The sequence below is a fragment of the Microcaecilia unicolor genome, chromosome 6, assembly GCF_901765095.1.
Source record: "Microcaecilia unicolor chromosome 6, aMicUni1.1, whole genome shotgun sequence".
Taxonomy (NCBI): domain Eukaryota; kingdom Metazoa; phylum Chordata; class Amphibia; order Gymnophiona; family Siphonopidae; genus Microcaecilia; species Microcaecilia unicolor.
Genome location: NC_044036.1, coordinates 327380457 through 327399510, shown reverse-complemented (window position 1 = coordinate 327399510; position 19054 = coordinate 327380457). Strand labels below are relative to the sequence as shown.

Genomic DNA, 19054 nt, shown 5'->3' with positions numbered 1-19054 from the left:
CACTGCTTCTGTGTACTTAGGGCCTCTTATCAAGTATCGCTAGCAGTTCACGAGTGATGTCAACGAAGCTCGTTTAAAGTGAATGGGCTTCGTCAGCATTACTGCACCAGGGTCCCGCTAGAGCAGCTTGATAAAAGAGGCCTTTAGTAACTTAAAATCCTTTGGCCCCCAAGTCCAAGCTAACTGTACCGGCAGATCACTCCACCTGACTAGGCCTATACCTAGCAATCCTGTCTCTCTGAAAGGTGTCATCTCAGAGAATCTTTAGGATTTTCCACCCACGTTTCTGCACTTAGGGGTCCTTTTATTAAGCTGTGGTAAAAGGGGGACTGTGTTAGCGTCAGCGCGTGTTTTTGACACACGCCGAGGCTCTCTTTTACTGCAGCGGGTAAAAGGCTGTCCATTTTTGGGGAAAAAGAATCACTTACCACATGGCCATTTCGGTGGGGAGCCCTTACTGCCACCCACTGAGATGGCGGTAAGAGCTCCCGCGCTAACCGGGCAGCGCCAATTACCGCCAGTTAAATTCCAGTACTAAAAATATAAAATAGGACATATTTTTGTAGCACCAGAATTACCGCCCAGCTCCTGTAGAAGTTCCGGATTGGTGGGCTTACCGCTGCTTAGTAAAAGGGCCCCTCATTCTGTCATGCACACGCCGAACACTGCATGAATCTCAGAAAGCCTTGATAACAGGGTATAAAAAAAACCCCATCATCTACATCATATAAAAAGTCATCTGCGTCATTCCAAGTGCATATTTACAGAAGGAAATTAGCATGAAAGCATAAATTAAAAAGCACGCTGAAGTCAAAGACCTACCTGATCGTGCTTGTCAAAAGTGCTTTGGAGAAATAGATAGGCATGATGATTTAATTCTGTGGTGCAGTCAGAAGGAACTTTTAACCTATTTGCAAGAACAAAATCATAGAAGTCTTAAAACTGAGCACAGCACTATATTTTTGTAACACAGCACAACAAACATCATCCTTACAAATCATTTCAAATTCAACACTACGTGCTTTGAAAACAATAATACAGGAACGATGACTTTGCACAAATGCAAAGGCCCACAATGCCCTGTGTTTTCAGGACTGGGGCAGGCAAAATCTTTTCGATTTTAAAACTGATACACTGACGTAATGTAAGAAATATGATGCTGCCAACGCAGGCTTCTCCTAAAGTGGTCCACCCCAAGTACTACACCTCGTAATCCTGGCTCGCTCTCCGACGAGTTGCCTACTTGCATGGACAACCCTACTGAACTCAAGCTGAATTCTTGGCCCAATATGACTGGGACAAGACTCCGATCAGAATCGTTGCCCACAGCTTGTGCCTTCTCCAGCAAACGTGAGTTTCCAAAAAGATACTCCCATCCGCAACACGATAACCAGAAACGTGTTCATTTCAAGTAAATACTCTGCATCAGCAGAGCCGAAGGGAAGGAATTATTTTTGCATTCCCACAGCATAATGGTCTGATCCACTCCAGCTTTTATAAACAGAGTTTCATTAAATACATCTGGGCTTGTTGGTTGCTTGGCTGTTAAAGGCAACCTTCCCATGAATATCTCCACATTTTATAACACATCTGGGCTTGTTGGTTGCTTGGCTGTTAAAGGCAACCTTCCCATGAATATCCCCACATTTTATATATGATACATACAAGGGAAACAAGTATTCTGCAGTTAGCTCAAGGTCATCGTCATATCCAAATCGACGTAATACTGTCCAGGTGGTCTCGTGCCTTCCCCTCTGAATAAAGAGCGTATGGAGGAAAAGAAAGCCTGCAAAAAGAAACCATGCAAAGTCCTCATATCCGCAAGAAGGTCTATTCTTATACCGATGCATCGAGTAGAAGGTTAACCAAATCACAAACCGACCTAACACAAACACCGCTCTTGAAATTGCCCATTTACTCTCGCTTGTCTGAAAATATAGTCTCCCCTCCTCCCCCGCACCACGGTTACCTCTTTAGTAAAATCTCTGCACAAGAAACTGCAGGCTGTGACACGCACCTTTCAACGTTAATCCATTGCCGGCCACGCCGTCGCTCAGGTTTTTCCGCACCACGTTCTTGACATCCTCCAGGGCTTGAGGTGCCAGTGGTGTGTGGAAGCAGGTTCTCTACCAAAGGGCGAAAGAGAAAACTGGATGACAATCTAACCATCTTTAGAACAGAGGCTCAAAAATAAAGATTTTTAAATTAAGACAAGTGTCTGATTTGTTTTGTCTTTCACTTTTTTAAAGGACTGTGAGTGATCTGGGGTTATTTCCCCCATCAATCGGAAAATGTCATGCTCCTGCCTCAACTACAGACAGACCTGTGTTCAGCCCATCAAAGTATTTAATAACATTTTTCAGGGGTCCACACCAGAAAGCTTACAGGCAACGTGCAGCAGGATTGTTCACCATATCAACAATTCAACGGAATATCTACAGAAGATATCGACATGGGTAAAACTGATACTGGTTAAACTGAACACCACTGGCCTCATCAGCACATTACGGTTTTTTTATCTGGACTGGACAGGGACCAGTACTTCTGGATTAAATCAGATGCAAAATTGGAATCTGACACAATAGTCCTTCATTTGCAACCACTCAAAGATTTTTTCCCCCACTGTTGTCTATTCTTTCCCAGTTTATTGTCTGGTCATGGCAACTGCAGTCCTCAGAGATTATGTGCCAAGACTTCTGGAACACTGCAGCCATGAGCCCTAAAATCCAGGCACTAAATGGCACTATTGCACGATGACCAGGATGTCCCACCTTCCAGGAACTGCACACCCAGCCCCTGCTACATCTTCAGCCTCACCCAGCCCAGAAAGTGGAAGAGCCAGAACCAAACCCCAGGTCTCTCTGCATGCAGCATTGTCCGCTGGCTTATAATTTCAAAAATTTAACCACTCAAACCAAGACAACTGCAAAAATAAAATTTGTCAGGCTATGAGAACACTCTACCTGAAAGAAGTTGAGCTCTGCATCGTTAAGGATGCCATCATTGTCCTGGTCCGATACCTTGAAGATTCGGGTAAGGGCTTTTATACAGGCAGCTTTCATCTATGGATTGATAAGGAGCAGAATTATGTAATCCACTTCCCCAAAAGTTCAAGGCACTGTTACCACATATTCAGCCATAAAAATGCACGCGTAATAATGAAACTAATTCATCACATTTCGCCAATATCTTGGTTGCATTTTTGCTTTTGTGAATCTGGAGGGGTAAATGGAAAAAGGCCGACTACATTCATCTTGAATTCAAAACTAATGGATTACGGAAAAGATTCATTCTGTTCTCACTAGGACATAAGAAATTTGACAGTAAAAAAACAGATTTTATGCTGCTTATCCTAGAAGGAAACAGTGGATTTTCCCAAGCCCATCTTAATAATGGCTTTTGGACTTTTCTTTTAGGAAATTATCCAAATCTTTTTTTAAACCCTGCTAAGCTAATTGCTTTTACCACATTCTCTGGCATCAAATTACACGCTGAGTGAAGAAACAGTTTCTCTGTTTGTTTAAATTTACTATTTAGCAGCTTCATTGCATGCCCCTAGTCCTACTATTTCTGGAAAGAGTAAACAAGCAATTTACCTCTACCTGTTCCACTCCACTTACCATATTTTTCGGACTATAAGACACACTGGACCATAAGACGCACCTAGGTTTTAGAGGAGGGAAATAGGAAAAAAAAAATTTGCTTTTTCCCTCCTCTAAAACCTAGGTGCTCCGGTGCGTCTTGTCCGAATCCCTCCCTCCAAGTTCGGGATCGCCCTCAGGGTTACCTCCTCCCCCCCCCCCCCCGGCCCTGTCACCACCTCTCCCCTTACTCACGCGATCTTCCCTGGTGGTCTAGTGACGTCGGGGCAGGAAAGAGCCATTTTGAATCTCGCCGAGACCGTCAGGCAGCAATGCATACAGGAGGATGGAGAGCAGCGCGCTGGGCAGGAAAGAGGGGGCTCTTTCCTGCCCCGACGTCACTAGACCACCAGGGAAGATCGCGTGAGTAAGGGGAGAAGTGGTGACAGGGCCGGGGGGAGGGCGATCCCGAACTCGGAGGGAGGGAGGGAGGGCGGGCGGCTTGCCAGCCAGCCAAATCTCTACCTTCGGACTATAAGACGCACCCCCCATTTTCCTCCCAAATTTTTGGGGAAAAAAGTGCGTCTTATAGTCTGAAAAATACGGTAGTTTTTTTGTAGACCTCTATCATATCTCCCCTCAGCCGTCTCTTCTCCAAACTGAAGAACCCTAGCCACTTTAGCCTTTCCTCACAGGGAAGTCATCCCATCCCCTTTATCATTTTTATTGCCCTTCTCTGTACTTATAAAGCACCTCCATGACAAACCGAATAACTGAAAGGGAGACTCAATACAGAACCGTATCTTTCAGCATGACAAGTACCTACTTAAAAAAAAAAAAAAAAAACTTATACAGCTGAACAATGCATTGGGCAATGGTAGTGGAAAAAATTGATTTTGACTACTTAAAATTAGCCTGTTACATTTTAACGTTCTAAAGCCTAAAACACACTATCAGAAAAATGTGGCTCACATAGTCACTGTTATATGATGTAAACCGCTTCTTCAGAGAGTAATCTGCAATCATGTAGCTTAGGTATGTATTTTCCTTAAATGGTGTCCTGACTGGACCTTCATATGCAAGCTTAAAACAACACTGAGAACTATATATGCTGGTGTGTATGAGGGTCCATGAGACAATTACGTTTTATATGAGCGTCTCTAGCGTTTGGCAACTGCTTATTTTAGCACACGCTCAAAATGCTAGCGCGCCTTTGTAAAAGGACTCCTTAAAAAGATATTTATTAAGGAGGATGTGTTTGAACAGTTATATCCTAAATACACAAACTGAACTGAATTGCAGTGTTAATTGTTTTCCCTCTGTTCCATGTTGCTACGCCCAGTACAGTTTTAATTTGCATTATGGGCTAGATTTTACTAAAATGCAATATACCGTTAGGAGTTGGCTAGTGATTAGAGCACTGGGCTAGCAACGTCAATAAACTCTCCATTACCTCTGGGGACAGGGACAACAAACCTACTTTACACACCTTCAGTTCCTAGTGAGGTGTAAGTTGCACCCAAATTAATGACTACACAGCATTGCACGTTGGTAATCTAGCCCTAGATGTGCTGTGTGTGAATGGCTTTCATTTTGTTGGTGGGTCTCTTTCCTTATGCTAGTGATATAATTACCGCACACTACTTTTAATTGCAGATTCAATATGAATTTTAGTTTCAATCTTTTTATTAAAACAGTGATAGATAACTGATCAAAAACACATCAGAACGAAAACAGAAATAGTAGAGGACTTGGTTTCTTAGTCCTCTACTGTCAATACAAAACAATTGTAAAATCTCTTCCTACTCCATCCCCTACTCCTCCCCCCCACACACACCCAACCTGTACCTGTAACAGTCCAATTCAAGTGGAAACAACGAAGCAGTACAAAAAACACAAAATGCAAAACAAAAAAGCCATCATCTACATTCCATAATATAATGCCTCCCATCCCCTCAATACACTCTAACCCCTAGTGCTATAACTTAATACCAATATTATAAGGGCCCTTTTACTAAGCTGCGGTAAAAGAGGACCTGCGCTAGCGGCAGCACACGCTTTTGCCATACGTCAGGGCCCCTTTTACCACTGCTGATAAAAAGGCCAAAAAAAAAAAAAAGAAATGGCCATGCGGTAAGTTTGCACTGCCGCATGTGATGCAAAAAAACAGAAGAAACCAGTCTTCGCAAAAAAAGAACAATGAGCAAAACAGCAAAATTAATCAATAAAAATAAAAAAATAAAAAAGATAAAAAAATAAAAAGATAAAAAATATATAAAAAAAAAATAGTCATCTTTATTATATATTTTTCTATTTTTTACTATTTTTTTCATTTTTTTATCTTTTTTATTTTTATTGGTCATTTTCGCTGTTTTGCTCATTGCACTGCCACATGGCCATTTCGGGGGGAGCACTTACCACCATCCACTGAGGTGGCGATAAAGGGCTCCTGCGCTAACCCGGAGGTAACCAATTACTGCTGGGTAACCCCTTGCAGAGATATTTTTAAAATATTTCCGTCAGTGCTGGAAACGGAGCGTGCCGAGGGTGGAACTACCGCCGGTAACCCTTAAGTAAAAGGGCCACTCGGGGATAAGGTGAGTTATACTGCTATTTAATGTTTTAACATGAGATGTGGTTCTGGGATCCTGTGAAAGAACAACTCATAGATTAAATTACAAAGAAAGAAATAAAAAAACAGTTTTGACGATGGGAGGGAACATGATAAAGAAAGGGGGGGGGAGAAATATGACAAAAGAAAAGAACTGATATACCTGTCTCTAGCAGGGGGGAGGGGTGGGGGAAATATGACAAAGAAACAGTGCCATTACAACTACCACAAATTGACAGCTTTCTGAAAAATGTTCGATGTAAGAACCGAGGGCAGCTGTGCTGACGGACTGTCATTACCTCTTTCCCCTCTGGACAATACAGAGGTCCCGTGGGATGCAACACAGCTTTCTGCGCGTAATAAAACAGCTCAGATATATTCTTCAAGTTTTTGGCCGAACACTACAAACAAAAACTGCAAAGGGTCAATTAGGGTCAGATCAGACGTCCACACTGCGAATTATTTGAGGAAAAAAAGGTACAATTTAATAAATCTACAGGCAGATGCCTGTAAAATCAAACACTTTTATAGACCATATATATAAAATCATTGTTTTAACTTACTGTTTCTGACGTTAGCTGACCAAGCCTGATCAAGGAAACTTTAATCAAAAACAGAGGAAGGAAAAAGCCTCAAAGAAACTCCAATAACATGGCCCACATGAGCTATAACAGTTCATCATTGGCGTTAAAAAAACCTTCCTCTATTAAACCCCAAAACATGAAAGAAAAAACTTTTACTTAATTCGTACAGGTATTTCAGTCATTAGATAAAAAGTATGTATTGGGTCATTCCATGTCAAGTGGTCTGGTGGTCCCTGCGCGAAGGCTGCAGTATGGGTTCAAACAGATTACTATATCTCAGCAAGCATTGCATCCGCAAACGTAAAACTTTACCAATGTTCATTGGGGACACGTATGAATGTTCACAGAAAATTTCATCGAAATCCGTGATGGTCGCGCAGGGACCACCAGACCAGACCACTTGACATGGAATGACCCATCACTTGATGGTGTCAAAAAGCCAGTGAAACTCTCTCATGGTAAACCGGTGACCAACGGTGGCCAATGTTTCGAAAACTGCATGAGGGTCGGTAGTTTACTTCTGCTCCTTATACCGGCTGCTTTACCGTGAGAGACTTCCACTCAGAAAATGATCATCATTGTAAAACACAGAAACAAATGACGTTATTTAGGCCAAGAATTGTTGTGAGATTTTTTTTTTAAAAGGCCCAAAGAGGCACAGACCAGCAATCTCGGCTCTGCCCTCTGCACCATAATCACCACTAACGGCCACATACACACAAAATGATTTCACAGTAAAAACAGGTGGCCGGATATCAGAGGAAGTGTAAATGCCGTCAGCGTGCGATTTCTCCCAGTTGTACAGGACCATGCGAGCTGAGCCCACCTCAACGCAAGTCTCTATTTCTGTGTACTGGTTCATTATGGGAAGGATGGTTTCCATGCTGCTGTAATCCACCAGGTCCGACTTGTTGCCAACCAATATGAGAGGCAGTCTGAAACACAGGAAAGCAAAGTGGGAGTAAACGTTATTCAAACTCCATTCAATTCTGCAATCTTACCATACTGTTCCCAAGAAAGCAATCCACCAGCAACGAAGTAATAAGAATGATTTTCCTGCAAATCTAACGTTTTCATATTGTTTTTGGTTGAGCAGCATAAACTGCATTTATTTAAATTTCTTAACCACCAATCTAATAAGACTCAAGGTGGTGCAAACAACACATGAACGATAAAATTACACAAACATAAAACCTATAAATACAGTAGCAATTTGTAAACAGAGAGGCTCTAACCAAAACATTGCAAAGATATAAGGGCAACAGCCAGAGCTGTGCAGCTTGACAAGTTAAATCTGGAGTCTGGCTGTGGGAATGTGTTATGATTCTGCTGGATAGGCAGGGGAAGGTTTGGGACTCACTCCTGATTGGCTTTGTCAGGGGCTGAGCCAGCAGACGTCAGAAGCTTGATCCATTTAAGCCTGCCTTTCCCTTGCAATCATTGCTTTGGCGTCGATTGCCCAGCCTGTGTTTGGGCGCTTGTGTTACATGGGAGTTTAGCCGTTCTCCTCGTGCTTGCTGTTTCTGTGTGTGTGTGCTGGGTATTCCCAGCATGAGCCTGATTGCCTCACTTCCCCCACCTGGTTTGCTTCTCCTGCTCTAATGCTGTGCTGTCTGGTGTAAGCCGTTGCCTTGAATCATTTCAGTTTATTTGTTTAGCTTTCTCTCCTTCGGTGTTCCCTTGCTTGTGCTGAGCTGCTGGCTCTGCTTTCCCTGGTCCTTGTATTTTTGCTCCTGTTTGTTCAGTTCTCTTTTGTTTGCTGTAGCTGTCTCCTGTGTGTGGAGAGCAGCGTTCCTGTTCTGGTCTGTGTTTGTCAAGGCAGCTTACCCTGTTTGTTCACTCTCCCCTTTTCTTGTCTGCAGAGTGCTCTGCCCTGTTCTTTCCCTTTAGCAGTTCCTTTTTTTCCCCTTGAGGGTTGTGGGGCCAGTTTGTGCATTCCTTAGGTAGTTCTCCCTTTTCCTTTGTGTGCTGTAAGTACAGCCTTGTTCCCTTGTGTGCTGTGTTGTTTCAGCCTAGAGTATATCCCTATAGTTGGTTTCCTTTTCCCTGAGTGCTGTGCTGTTTAAGCCTAGAGTGTTTCTTTCTGGGGCTTCCTGTACTCTTGATCGCCCTGTGGCACAGCTTTGTTTTCCTGTAGAGGCTTCTGCCTCTCACCCTTTTTTCTATGGCTTTACCCTGCACTGTGTGCGCTGCAATTCCATGTGGAACCCTTGTTATTCTTTCCCCCTTCCAAGAGTGTGACTTGGTTCCCGGTCGGCCGTGAGGCCCGTTTGCTTGTCTCTGCGTGAGTGGGTTCCCGATAGGCCATGAGGCCAACCTGAATGCTCTATCTTCCCCTTTCAGGTGGTGCATGTTGGTTATTGTGAGAATGCGGGGTTTGGTGGCTGGGGTGTGCATAGGGCCTGTTTGCTGAGCGGACGCTAGTAAGATCATGGGGTAAGTTTTGGGGGTTTGGTTTAAATAAGTATGCTCTCTAGACGTAGGCTAACTGCCTGGGTATGGAGGGCGGATAAAAACGAAATGTTTTCTTATATTGTAGGGGATGTCCTTGAGACAGCTCATTTCGGAGCGAAACGTGCATGTCGGGCAGCTTAACCCCTGGGTCTGATAAAACTAAAAGAAAGAAGATAAGTTCAATTTAAATTATGGGCTTTAATAAATAGAATTAATAAGTTAAGAATACTTTAATGAACCAATGAAGAGGTTGATGTTTGCTATTATCGCCAGATTGAGAAACTGCTGGTGATTGCACATCACTGAGGTTCATGGGGAATGTATACTACTATATTGAAGATTTGAAGAATGTGGGGTATTGAATACTACATATGAATTAAGTTCGGACTGGGTAGGAAGAGTCTCTATTTGTGTGAATATATATCCAGTTTCATTAAGTATTATTTATGCCTGAATAGTGAGTGTTACATTCAAGAAAAACATCAGAAATACGATATAGTCAGATAATTATAATATTTTGACATATTAGGAATAATAGTGTGTGTTGTCATGAAGGACTATTTGATCATGACAGAATGTAACCTGCATTGGGGAGGAAGTTGTGGCCATGGCCACCTTACTGGCCAGACTAGATGGACCAGGGGATCTTTTATCTGCCGTCATATACCGTGTTACTATGTAAAACACAATAGCATATCTCCTACCCTTCAATAGTTTGTTTCTGTTCTTAGCAACATTTGTGGATGATTCTAAGATTTAATTACTTACCTTTTCCAAATCCAGCCTCAAGGCACATTACAAGCAGGTACACAAGTTATTTCCCTGTCCGGACGAGCTTACAGTTTAAGTCAGTACCTGAGGAAATGGGGGGGGGGGGGTGACTTGCCTGATATCACAAGGAGCAACACCGAGAGAAGCAAGGTTTGAACTCTGACCTCCCTGGTTCTCAGCCACTAAGCTGCTCTTTCACCCAATTTGTAGGCAGTAGTATTATCACATTTGGACTATTCGAGTCAGCCAAAGAAGCAGGTGTCTCTGTTACAGCTGGTCACAAACACAGCAACGAAAATTATTATCTGTCACATGTCTTCTTCAAGTACTACCTCTGAGTTCTAGGACTTATAGTCTGGTTCTTATGAGTTTTAGATAAATGGTGTCAGAGTACATTAAACATTGTATCCAGAAGCATTCCCCTGCCTGGGCCTTGCAATCTGGCCAGGACCACTCCTAGTTCTGCCTTCCCCCAAGAAGTTGGGCTATCTGTTCCAGGCAAACCCTGTTCTCTCTGGGATGCGCTGCCTTTGTTCCTGAGGCTACAGACATTTTGAAAACAGTGAAAAGCTTGGTTGGTCGTCCAGCACTTTGAAGTCTGAGTTTTCTAACTCAGCTTTGGGCAATTTTCCTTTTTAAAATGTTTGATTTGCTATTCTTTCACTAGCATAATATTGTGAATTTTTCCCTAAATGTTTTTATTGTAATGCACCCTAAAACTTCTTGTGCGGAAAATAAACTTCCATTTGTACTGTGTTCTATTAGGACGCGTGAAGAGTAGCAGAAAAGCTACTGTGTGTGTGTGTGGGGGGGGGGGGGTGTTCCTTAATGCAATTATATTTCTTGGTTTTATGTGATCATATTTTATGCACCTGCAGTGTGTTTATTTTGCTGTAGTCCATACTGGGCTGAGAGCTGCTCCTTCAAAAGCAAAGTACAAATCCTACATTTTAAGTTAAATAAATATGGTACCTGCTATCTTTGTCTGTTCTTTCACTGATGAGAGGAATCCATCGACTTGTTACCTACAGCCACAAAAATGTGAATTATAAGAAGCAGGTATCTATTACACCCCTCCTTTTTTGTAAATTATTCAGTCTAGCATTACACAACCGTCAAATCATGAACGACACAGCACCGATGCAAGGATGGACAAACCCTGCTAGCAAGACTACATCGCCTATGACCACATCGGTCTGTCCCAGTATGGCAATACTTATGTACTTGGGATTCTGAATGGAATCTTGCTACTCTCTGGGGTTCTACATGGAATGTTGCTACTCTGGGATTCCAGAATCTTGTTATTCTTTGAGGTTTCTGCCAGGTACTTGTGACCTGGATTGGCCACTGTTGGAAACAGGATGCTGGGCTTGATGGACCTTCGGTCTGTCCCAGTATGGCAACACTTATGTACTTGGGATTCTGAATGGAATCTTGCTACTCTCTGGGGTTCTACATGGAATGTTGCTACTCTGGGATTCCAGAATCTTGTTATTCTTTGAGGTTTCTGCCAGGTACTTGTGACCTGGATTGGCCACTGTTGGAAACAGGATGCTGGGCTTGATGGACCTTCGGTCTGTCCCAGTATGGCAACACTTATGTACTTGGGATTCTGAATGGAATCTTGCTACTCTCTGGGGTTCTACATGGAATGTTGCTACTCTGGGATTCCAGAATCTTGTTATTCTTTGAGGTTTCTGCCAGGTACTTGTGACCTGGATTGGCCACTGTTGGAAACAGGATGCTGGGCTTGATGGACCTTCGGTCTGTCCCAGTATGGCAACACTTATGTACTTGGGATTCTGAATGGAATCTTGCTACTCTCTGGGGTTCTACATGGAATGTTGCTACTCTGGGATTCCAGAATCTTGTTATTCTTTGAGGTTTCTGCCAGGTACTTGTGACCTGGATTGGCCACTGTTGGAAACAGGATGCTGGGCTTGATGGACCTTCGGTCTGTCCCAGTATGGCAATACTTATGTACTTGGGATTCTGAATGGAATCTTGCTACTCTCTGGGGTTCTACATGGAATGTTGCTACTCTGGGATTCCAGAATCTTGTTATTCTTTGAGGTTTCTGCCAGGTATTTGTGACCTGGATTGGCCACTGTTGGAAACAGGATGCTGGGCTTGATGGACCTTCGGTCTGTCCCAGTATGGCAATACTTATGTACTTGGGATTCTGAATGGAATCTTGCTACTCTCTGGGGTTCTACATGGAATGTTGCTACTCTGGGATTCCAGAATCTTGTTATTCTTTGAGGTTTCTGCCAGGTACTTGTGACCTGGATTGGCCACTGTTGGAAACAGGATGCTGGGCTTGATGGACCTTCGGTCTGTCCCAGTATGGCAACACTTATGTACTTGGGATTCTGAATGGAATCTTGCTACTCTCTGGGGTTCTACATGGAATGTTGCTACTCTGGGATTCCAGAATCTGTTATTCTTTGAGGTTTCTGCCAGGTACTTGTGACCTGGATTGGCCACTGTTGGAAACAGGATGCTGGGCTTGATGGACCTTCGGTCTGTCCCAGTATGGCAACACTTATGTACTTGGGATTCTGAATGGAATCTTGCTACTCTCTGGGGTTCTACATGGAATGTTGCTACTCTGGGATTCCAGAATCTTGTTATTCTTTGAGGTTTCTGCCAGGTACTTGTGACCTGGATTGGCCACTGTTGGAAACAGGATGCTGGGCTTGATGGACCTTCGGTCTGTCCCAGTATGGCAACACTTATGTACTTGGGATTCTGAATGGAATCTTGCTACTCTCTGGGGTTCTACATGGAATGTTGCTACTCTGGGATTCCAGAATCTTGTTATTCTTTGAGGTTTCTGCCAGGTACTTGTGACCTGGATTGGCCACTGTTGGAAACAGGATGCTGGGCTTGATGGACCTTCGGTCTGTCCCAGTATGGCAACACTTATGTACTTGGGATTCTGAATGTAATCTTGCTACTCTCTGGGGTTCTACATGGAATGTTGCTACTCTGGGATTCCAGAATCTTGTTATTCTTTGAGGTTTCTGCCAGGTACTTGTGACCTGGATTGGCCACTGTTTGAAACAGGATGCTGGGCTTGATGGACCTTTGATCTGTCCCAGTATGGCAACACTTATGTACATGCTCAAGTCTAGACTCACACCAAGTTCTCTTTTATGGGCTCTAGTGTATTAGCTACTGTATGTTTGCTTTACCAAATTAATAAAACCGGTATTTAAATTTACTGATAACATTCGTCCAAAACATATAAATGTATTTATTCGGATTTACTCATTGCTTTTATGAACAAATTCACCAAGGCAGTGTAAAACTTAAAATTTTGTTAACACCAAGAACTCTTTTCACTAAGCTGCGGTCAAAAGGTCCCTGTTCTTTTTGCCCTGCACTGCGGCCCTTTCTACCACAGTGGAAAAGGCTGAAAATAGGAATGGCCATGCGGTAAGAATGCTCTTACCGTGTGGTCATGTGAGGTGGATCAATTACTGCCACCCTTGAGGTGGCGTTAAAGGCTCCCGCGGTAACTGGGTAGTGCGCGGCGCTCTCCGATTACCGCCGAGTAACTGCTGCACTAGAAAATAGTGCCTTTTTTTCCTAGCACAGAAATGGAGCACGCTAGGGCTGGAACTACCGCAGGCGGTAGCTCCATATTGGCACACGGTAAGGCCACAGAGGGCTTACCACCGCTTTATAAAAGGCCCGCCAAAAGAACAGTAAAATAACCAAAACAAAAGCATAAACACAATCAAGGAGGTAAACCTGGAGTTGGAAAACTGAATCCTAGTAACGGGACTAACAGGAAACAATATACAAAACAATCGTAACACAGAAATAATAGGTACATATTAGGAGTAGAAAGAGGGATTTTCAACTCACCTTCTCTATGGAAAGTTTGTTGTTAACTGCGTAGACTATGCATATCACATTGGCCTACAAAACCAAGCACAGAGTGGTTACATTTTGAACGAGAAAGAGGAACAGGCAGCATTAATCCAGACAGTCGGCGTTTGATAAGGAAAAGTCCTAGGCAGCAGGCATCCACAGAAAAGCTGAACTGACCATTTTCGGAGGTAGATGTTGATTAAGGACTTCCCCCCCTCCCCGACAAGATCCCACAAACAAAATTCCATTGTGGTACCTCAAGCAGGAAAATCAAAATGCACAAAAGAATACAGGCTTACAATCCATTCTACAAAACGTAGAGACCACCTCTACACCACTTAAAACAGTGAAAATTGCATTCTGAGTGCTATATGCAACTTTGCAGACCAGACCTTCAAAAGAACGGAAACCAGATGAAGTCTGTGCAGAGTGTGGCAGCTAAAACGGTCAACAGTCTATCTTAAAGCATACGGGAGGTAGTCCTGGAGAAAGGCAGGATGGGGGCACGTCAGAGACATTTAAATACCTCAGAGGTACAAATGCACAACACTCAGGCCTCTTTCAAGGGAAAGAAAGCTCTGGAAAGATGGGGGGGGGGGGTGTCTTTTCATTTATGTATTAGACTTAAAACCCACCCATACACTCCTATCAGGTTAACCATAAAACATTCATAGGATGAAGGTGAAATGGGTACATTCAGAATAATTTTTTGTTACAGAAAGGGTGATGGATTCATGGAACAGTCTCCCATGAAAGCGGTGGAGACAAGGACTGTATCTAACATAGTAGATGACGGCAGAAAAAGACCTGCACGGTCCATCCAGTCTGCCCAACAAGATAACTCATATTTGCTGCTTTTTGTGTATACCCTACTTTGATTTGTACCTGTGCTCTTCAGGGCACAGACCGTATAAGTCTGCCCAGCACTATCCCCACCTCCCAACCACCGGCTCTGGCACAGGCACAGACCGTATAAGTCTGCCCAGCACTATCCCCGCCTCCCAACCACCAGTCCCGCTTCCCACCACCGGCTCTGGCACAGACCGTACAAGTCTGCCCAGCCCTATCCCCGCCTCTATCTGAATTCAGGAATGTATGGGACAGAGCAGAGGACCTCAGAGAGAGGAAGGGACGACTAGATAGGCCGTAGGGTCTTTTTCTGCTTTCATATTAAATGTTTTTATGTATTAGCTCTGAATAGAAAGGTTTGGCATATAGTGGCAAAAAAGAACCAAGGGTTGAGTAATATTGTCTCAGGCCATGTATATAAAATATTCCCGAGAGTATCAGAAAGCGGCAATAAACATCACCGCTCCACTCACCCGGGAAATCTCATTGTGCAGTTGCTCATCCGTTTGTTCAGCTTCTAGAGAAGAAAACAGGAGTTACTGGCAGACGTTGTAAGAGGCCAGAACGCTACGTCAATTTACAATTAGTATTCCTCCATACAACCGCTTAATGCTTTCATTCCCTTTAAAAGGTTGTAGTTGTGACCGTCTCTTGGCAGCGTAAGCACAGAACAAATGTATGTATTTATTTATGTTTTATTTTTAGGAGAACAGAGAGCCGGCCTTGTCTCCAATTCTTTCAATTATTAAGAGCTACCATTATCATTTACTTCTCATACTAAAATGTGCAAGTACAGAAATGGATCCTAAGTGCTGATTCCCTGGGAATGCAGCATCCCCGTGTAAAAAATAAACTTCAGCAGAAACCGAAGTTATTTTAAAAGAAGACCACAGGCCAGACTGTCTCCCTGAGTGCACACAATCCAGAGAGGGAAATTTAACAGCGAATCAGACTTTTTTTTTTTTTAATTAAAGTGGAGGAGTGGCCTAGTGGTTAGGGTGGTGGACTTTGGTCCTGGGGAGCTGAGGAACTGAGTTTGATTCCCACTTCAGGCACAAGCAGCTCCTTGTGACTCTGGGCAAGTCACTTAAACCTCCATTGCCCCATGTAAGCTGCATTGAGCCTGCCATGAGTGGGAAAGCGCAGGGTACAAATGTAACAAAAATAAAATAGATACTATTGGAGATTCTACATGGAATGTTGCTACTATTGGAGATTCTACATGGAATGTTGCTATTCCACTAGCAACATTCCATGTAGAAGGCTGCGCAGGCTTCTGTTTCTGTGAGTCTGACGTCCTGCACGTATAGAAGCAGAAGCCTGCGCGGCCACATTGGTGATCTGCAAGGGCCGACTTCTGCATGGAATGTTGCTAGTGGAATAGCAACATTCCATGTAGAATCTCAAATAGTAGCAACAGTGGAGGAGTGGCCTAGTGGTTAGGGTGGTGGACTTTGGTCCTGGGGAACTGAGGAACTGAGTTTGATTCCCACTTCAGGCACAGGAAGCTCCTTGTGACTCTGGGCAAGTCACTTAACCCTCCATTGCCCCATGTAAGCCGCATTGAGCCTGCCATGAGTGGGAAAGCGAGGGGTACAAATGTAATAAAAAAAATTAGCTAATGGGGTACTGGTAGAGATGATATCTTTGTAGAAAATGGATGTTTAAACTGCATTTTCATGACTATTAAGATCCCAGCCCAGGGAAAGCTGAAGTTCCAAAAGCCTGTGACTGAGAATTATCCAGTTCCACCCTTGATTTACTTTTGGCTGATTTTATTTTGTGGTTGGTGTGGTATATATTTTTTTTAAATGTCCGCAAATTCTTCATAAGGCTTTAACAACTTACTAAAATTGTCACATTGGAAGAATGGTTGACTGTCCGTTTTCCTTTACGCTGGGATCAGATCACCATTCACACAAAGTTAATTTAATAACAATTTTTACCTCTAGGAATAAATTTTGTATGTGTAGCTGCATGGAACATACTGAAGATACATCGTCATGAGGGGAGTCATTTTGTTTCTCTGTTGAATGGAATATTCTAGAGACCATATATCAATTAATCCACTGTAGTTTTAGGACTTTCATTTCTCCAGGTACATTGCCCAAATTTAGGGCTTAGATTTACTTACATATGGATTATCAGTAAATAGGTTTCCGTCAATAACATGTATAAATTACAACAGATATTTTCCCAAATTCTGTATATGGCACCTTAACGTCGTGCGCAATATGGCCGCATAGCCAAATTGTGCGCACAACTTAATTAACTAGCCAATCGGTGCTGATAATTGGATTTTAAGCAATTAGTGGCTCTAATTGGCTTTAATTAGAATTTACATGCACAACTTTCTAGGTGTATTCTATAACACAATGCGCGTAAATTCTAATGCAGTCAAAAAGGGGGCGTGGCCATGGGCATTAAAAAAAAACTATTCACGCTATTACAGAATACACCCAATCTGCGCCTAACTTAGGTGCAGGTATTTAGGCCTGGTTTTAGGTAGCCTAAATGGATGCGCCTAAACGCACGAGTGTATTTTATAAAGTAGGCCTAAGTTTAGGCGTAGTTTATAGAATCACGCTAACCGCGTGGTTTTACAATGTCAATTTTAAAGGCGCCATATATAGAATTTCCCCCATTATGTCTCTAAAAACGTGCCATATTCTCCAGAAAGTTGACAGACTTCCGCAAACGATTGAAGACCTATCTCTTTGACAAAACATACCGCAAGGATCAAAACATATAAATCCCATATACACCATAACAACGCCTCAAGATATTACCCCATGTACTCCACTTCCCCGTACTCTCTCCCATGCAACAATCTACCCACAGATAAAAAATGTCTACCCCATCGCTCTCTTGCTATTAGTAGATCAGCGTAGTAATTCCCCAACGTCATATCCTTTCGTTTCTACGCCCCAAAGGTGATTGATCTGACTCTGTCTTCCTTAACTATTCACAATGTAACCCATAATCGTAATGTAACAAACTGTATTTCCATCATTTACAATGTATAGTAAGCCACACTGAGCCCGCAAATAGGTGGGAAAATGTGGGATACAAATGCAATAAAATAAAATAAAATAAATAAATAAGAAGGAAGAGAAATGTCAAAGGAAGCTGGAAGATCAGGTAGTGTACGAGAGAACAAGCACAAGCATCAAATGTCCCAAAGCAAGACAAAAAAAAACAAACAAACATAAGAAATCCACTCTGTTACCTGAATAATCCACTATATGCGTAGGGACTCTCTCCGGAGTAACATCAGCCGGGATGGTAATTTCTTCAGCACGTGGTGGAACCTGTATTATAAGCAAACATTGGGGAGGGAGGGGTTCAAACAAGCAGTTCAGTAAACTACATACCACCATTTCCATAATCATACAGAGTCCCTTTTATATCGAGCAATAACAGATGGACGCACGCTGATACAATTTCATTTTTAGAACTCAACCTGTTCAAGCTTTTTGGAAGCAATTTCCTTTTCTTAGATTCTCTGAACATTCTTGTGCTGTGGCGTCGGAGTCAGAAGCAATTTTGGGTGGAGTCTGAGTCGGTGTCAGTAAAAACGTACCGACTCAGACTCCAGCTTCAAAATAAAAATCTACAATGTTATATTTTATACTTATATATACATACCTTTGTCCAGGATCTAAAGTACTGGTAAACAAGTCTATAGTCTGCTACTGAGAAAGACATGGAGGAAGCCACCCGGGATTGGTATCTTGCTACTTTCTGGGGTTCTAAATGGAATGTTGCTATTATTTAGGATTCTGAATGGAATCTTGCTACTCTTTGGGGTTCTGAATGGAATTTTGCTATTATTTAGGATTCTGAATGGAATTTTGCTCCTCTTTAGGGGTTCTACGTGGAACGTTGCTACTATTTGGGATTCTTGTTCCTCTTTAGGATTGGAATCTTGCTACTCTTTGGGTTTCTGCCAGGTACTTCTGAGCTGGATTGGCCATTGTTGGAAGCATGATACTGGGCTAGATGGACCACTGGTCTGACCCAGTAGGCTGATCTTATAACTTATATTTTCCAGTTCTTTAAAGCCTAATATTAGTGGAGTCAGAGTTGTTAACTCGCAAAAAAGTTTCTGCAACCCGCTTAATGTTAGCGTAGGTTACTGTGCATTAGTGAACAGCCTTGTAAAGCTATTTACACAACTAAAAAGCCTTTTACTGTATTAACCAGCTATCTGAAGACTACCCTCACTCACCTCATTCTGGGGTCCTTTTACGAAGCTATGGTAAAAAGTGGCCTGTGGTATTGTAGGCGCACATTTTGGGCACGTGCCAGGCCAGTTTTTA

General features: G+C 42.8%; 1 protein-coding gene across 4 annotated transcripts in view; it reads right to left on the bottom strand.

Annotated features, from left to right (window-relative positions):
- The window catches only part of RHOT1 (ras homolog family member T1), a 92940-nt gene that overhangs the window by 55700 nt on the left and 18186 nt on the right, over nucleotides 1-19054 (bottom strand). For all 4 annotated transcript variants that reach the window (XM_030208404.1, XM_030208402.1, XM_030208405.1 and 1 more), the window contains exons 3-12: nucleotides 17962-18043; nucleotides 15206-15249; nucleotides 13878-13931; nucleotides 10974-11026; nucleotides 7603-7711; nucleotides 6492-6593; nucleotides 2964-3062; nucleotides 2018-2126; nucleotides 1666-1786; nucleotides 823-907 (exon numbers count right to left, since the gene is read on the bottom strand). In XM_030208404.1, coding sequence (XP_030064264.1) covers nucleotides 823-907; nucleotides 1666-1786; nucleotides 2018-2126; nucleotides 2964-3062; nucleotides 6492-6593; nucleotides 7603-7711; nucleotides 10974-11026; nucleotides 13878-13931; nucleotides 15206-15249; nucleotides 17962-18043 — 858 coding nt within the window. The remainder of the gene's footprint in view (nucleotides 1-822; nucleotides 908-1665; nucleotides 1787-2017; nucleotides 2127-2963; nucleotides 3063-6491; nucleotides 6594-7602; nucleotides 7712-10973; nucleotides 11027-13877; nucleotides 13932-15205; nucleotides 15250-17961; nucleotides 18044-19054) is intronic.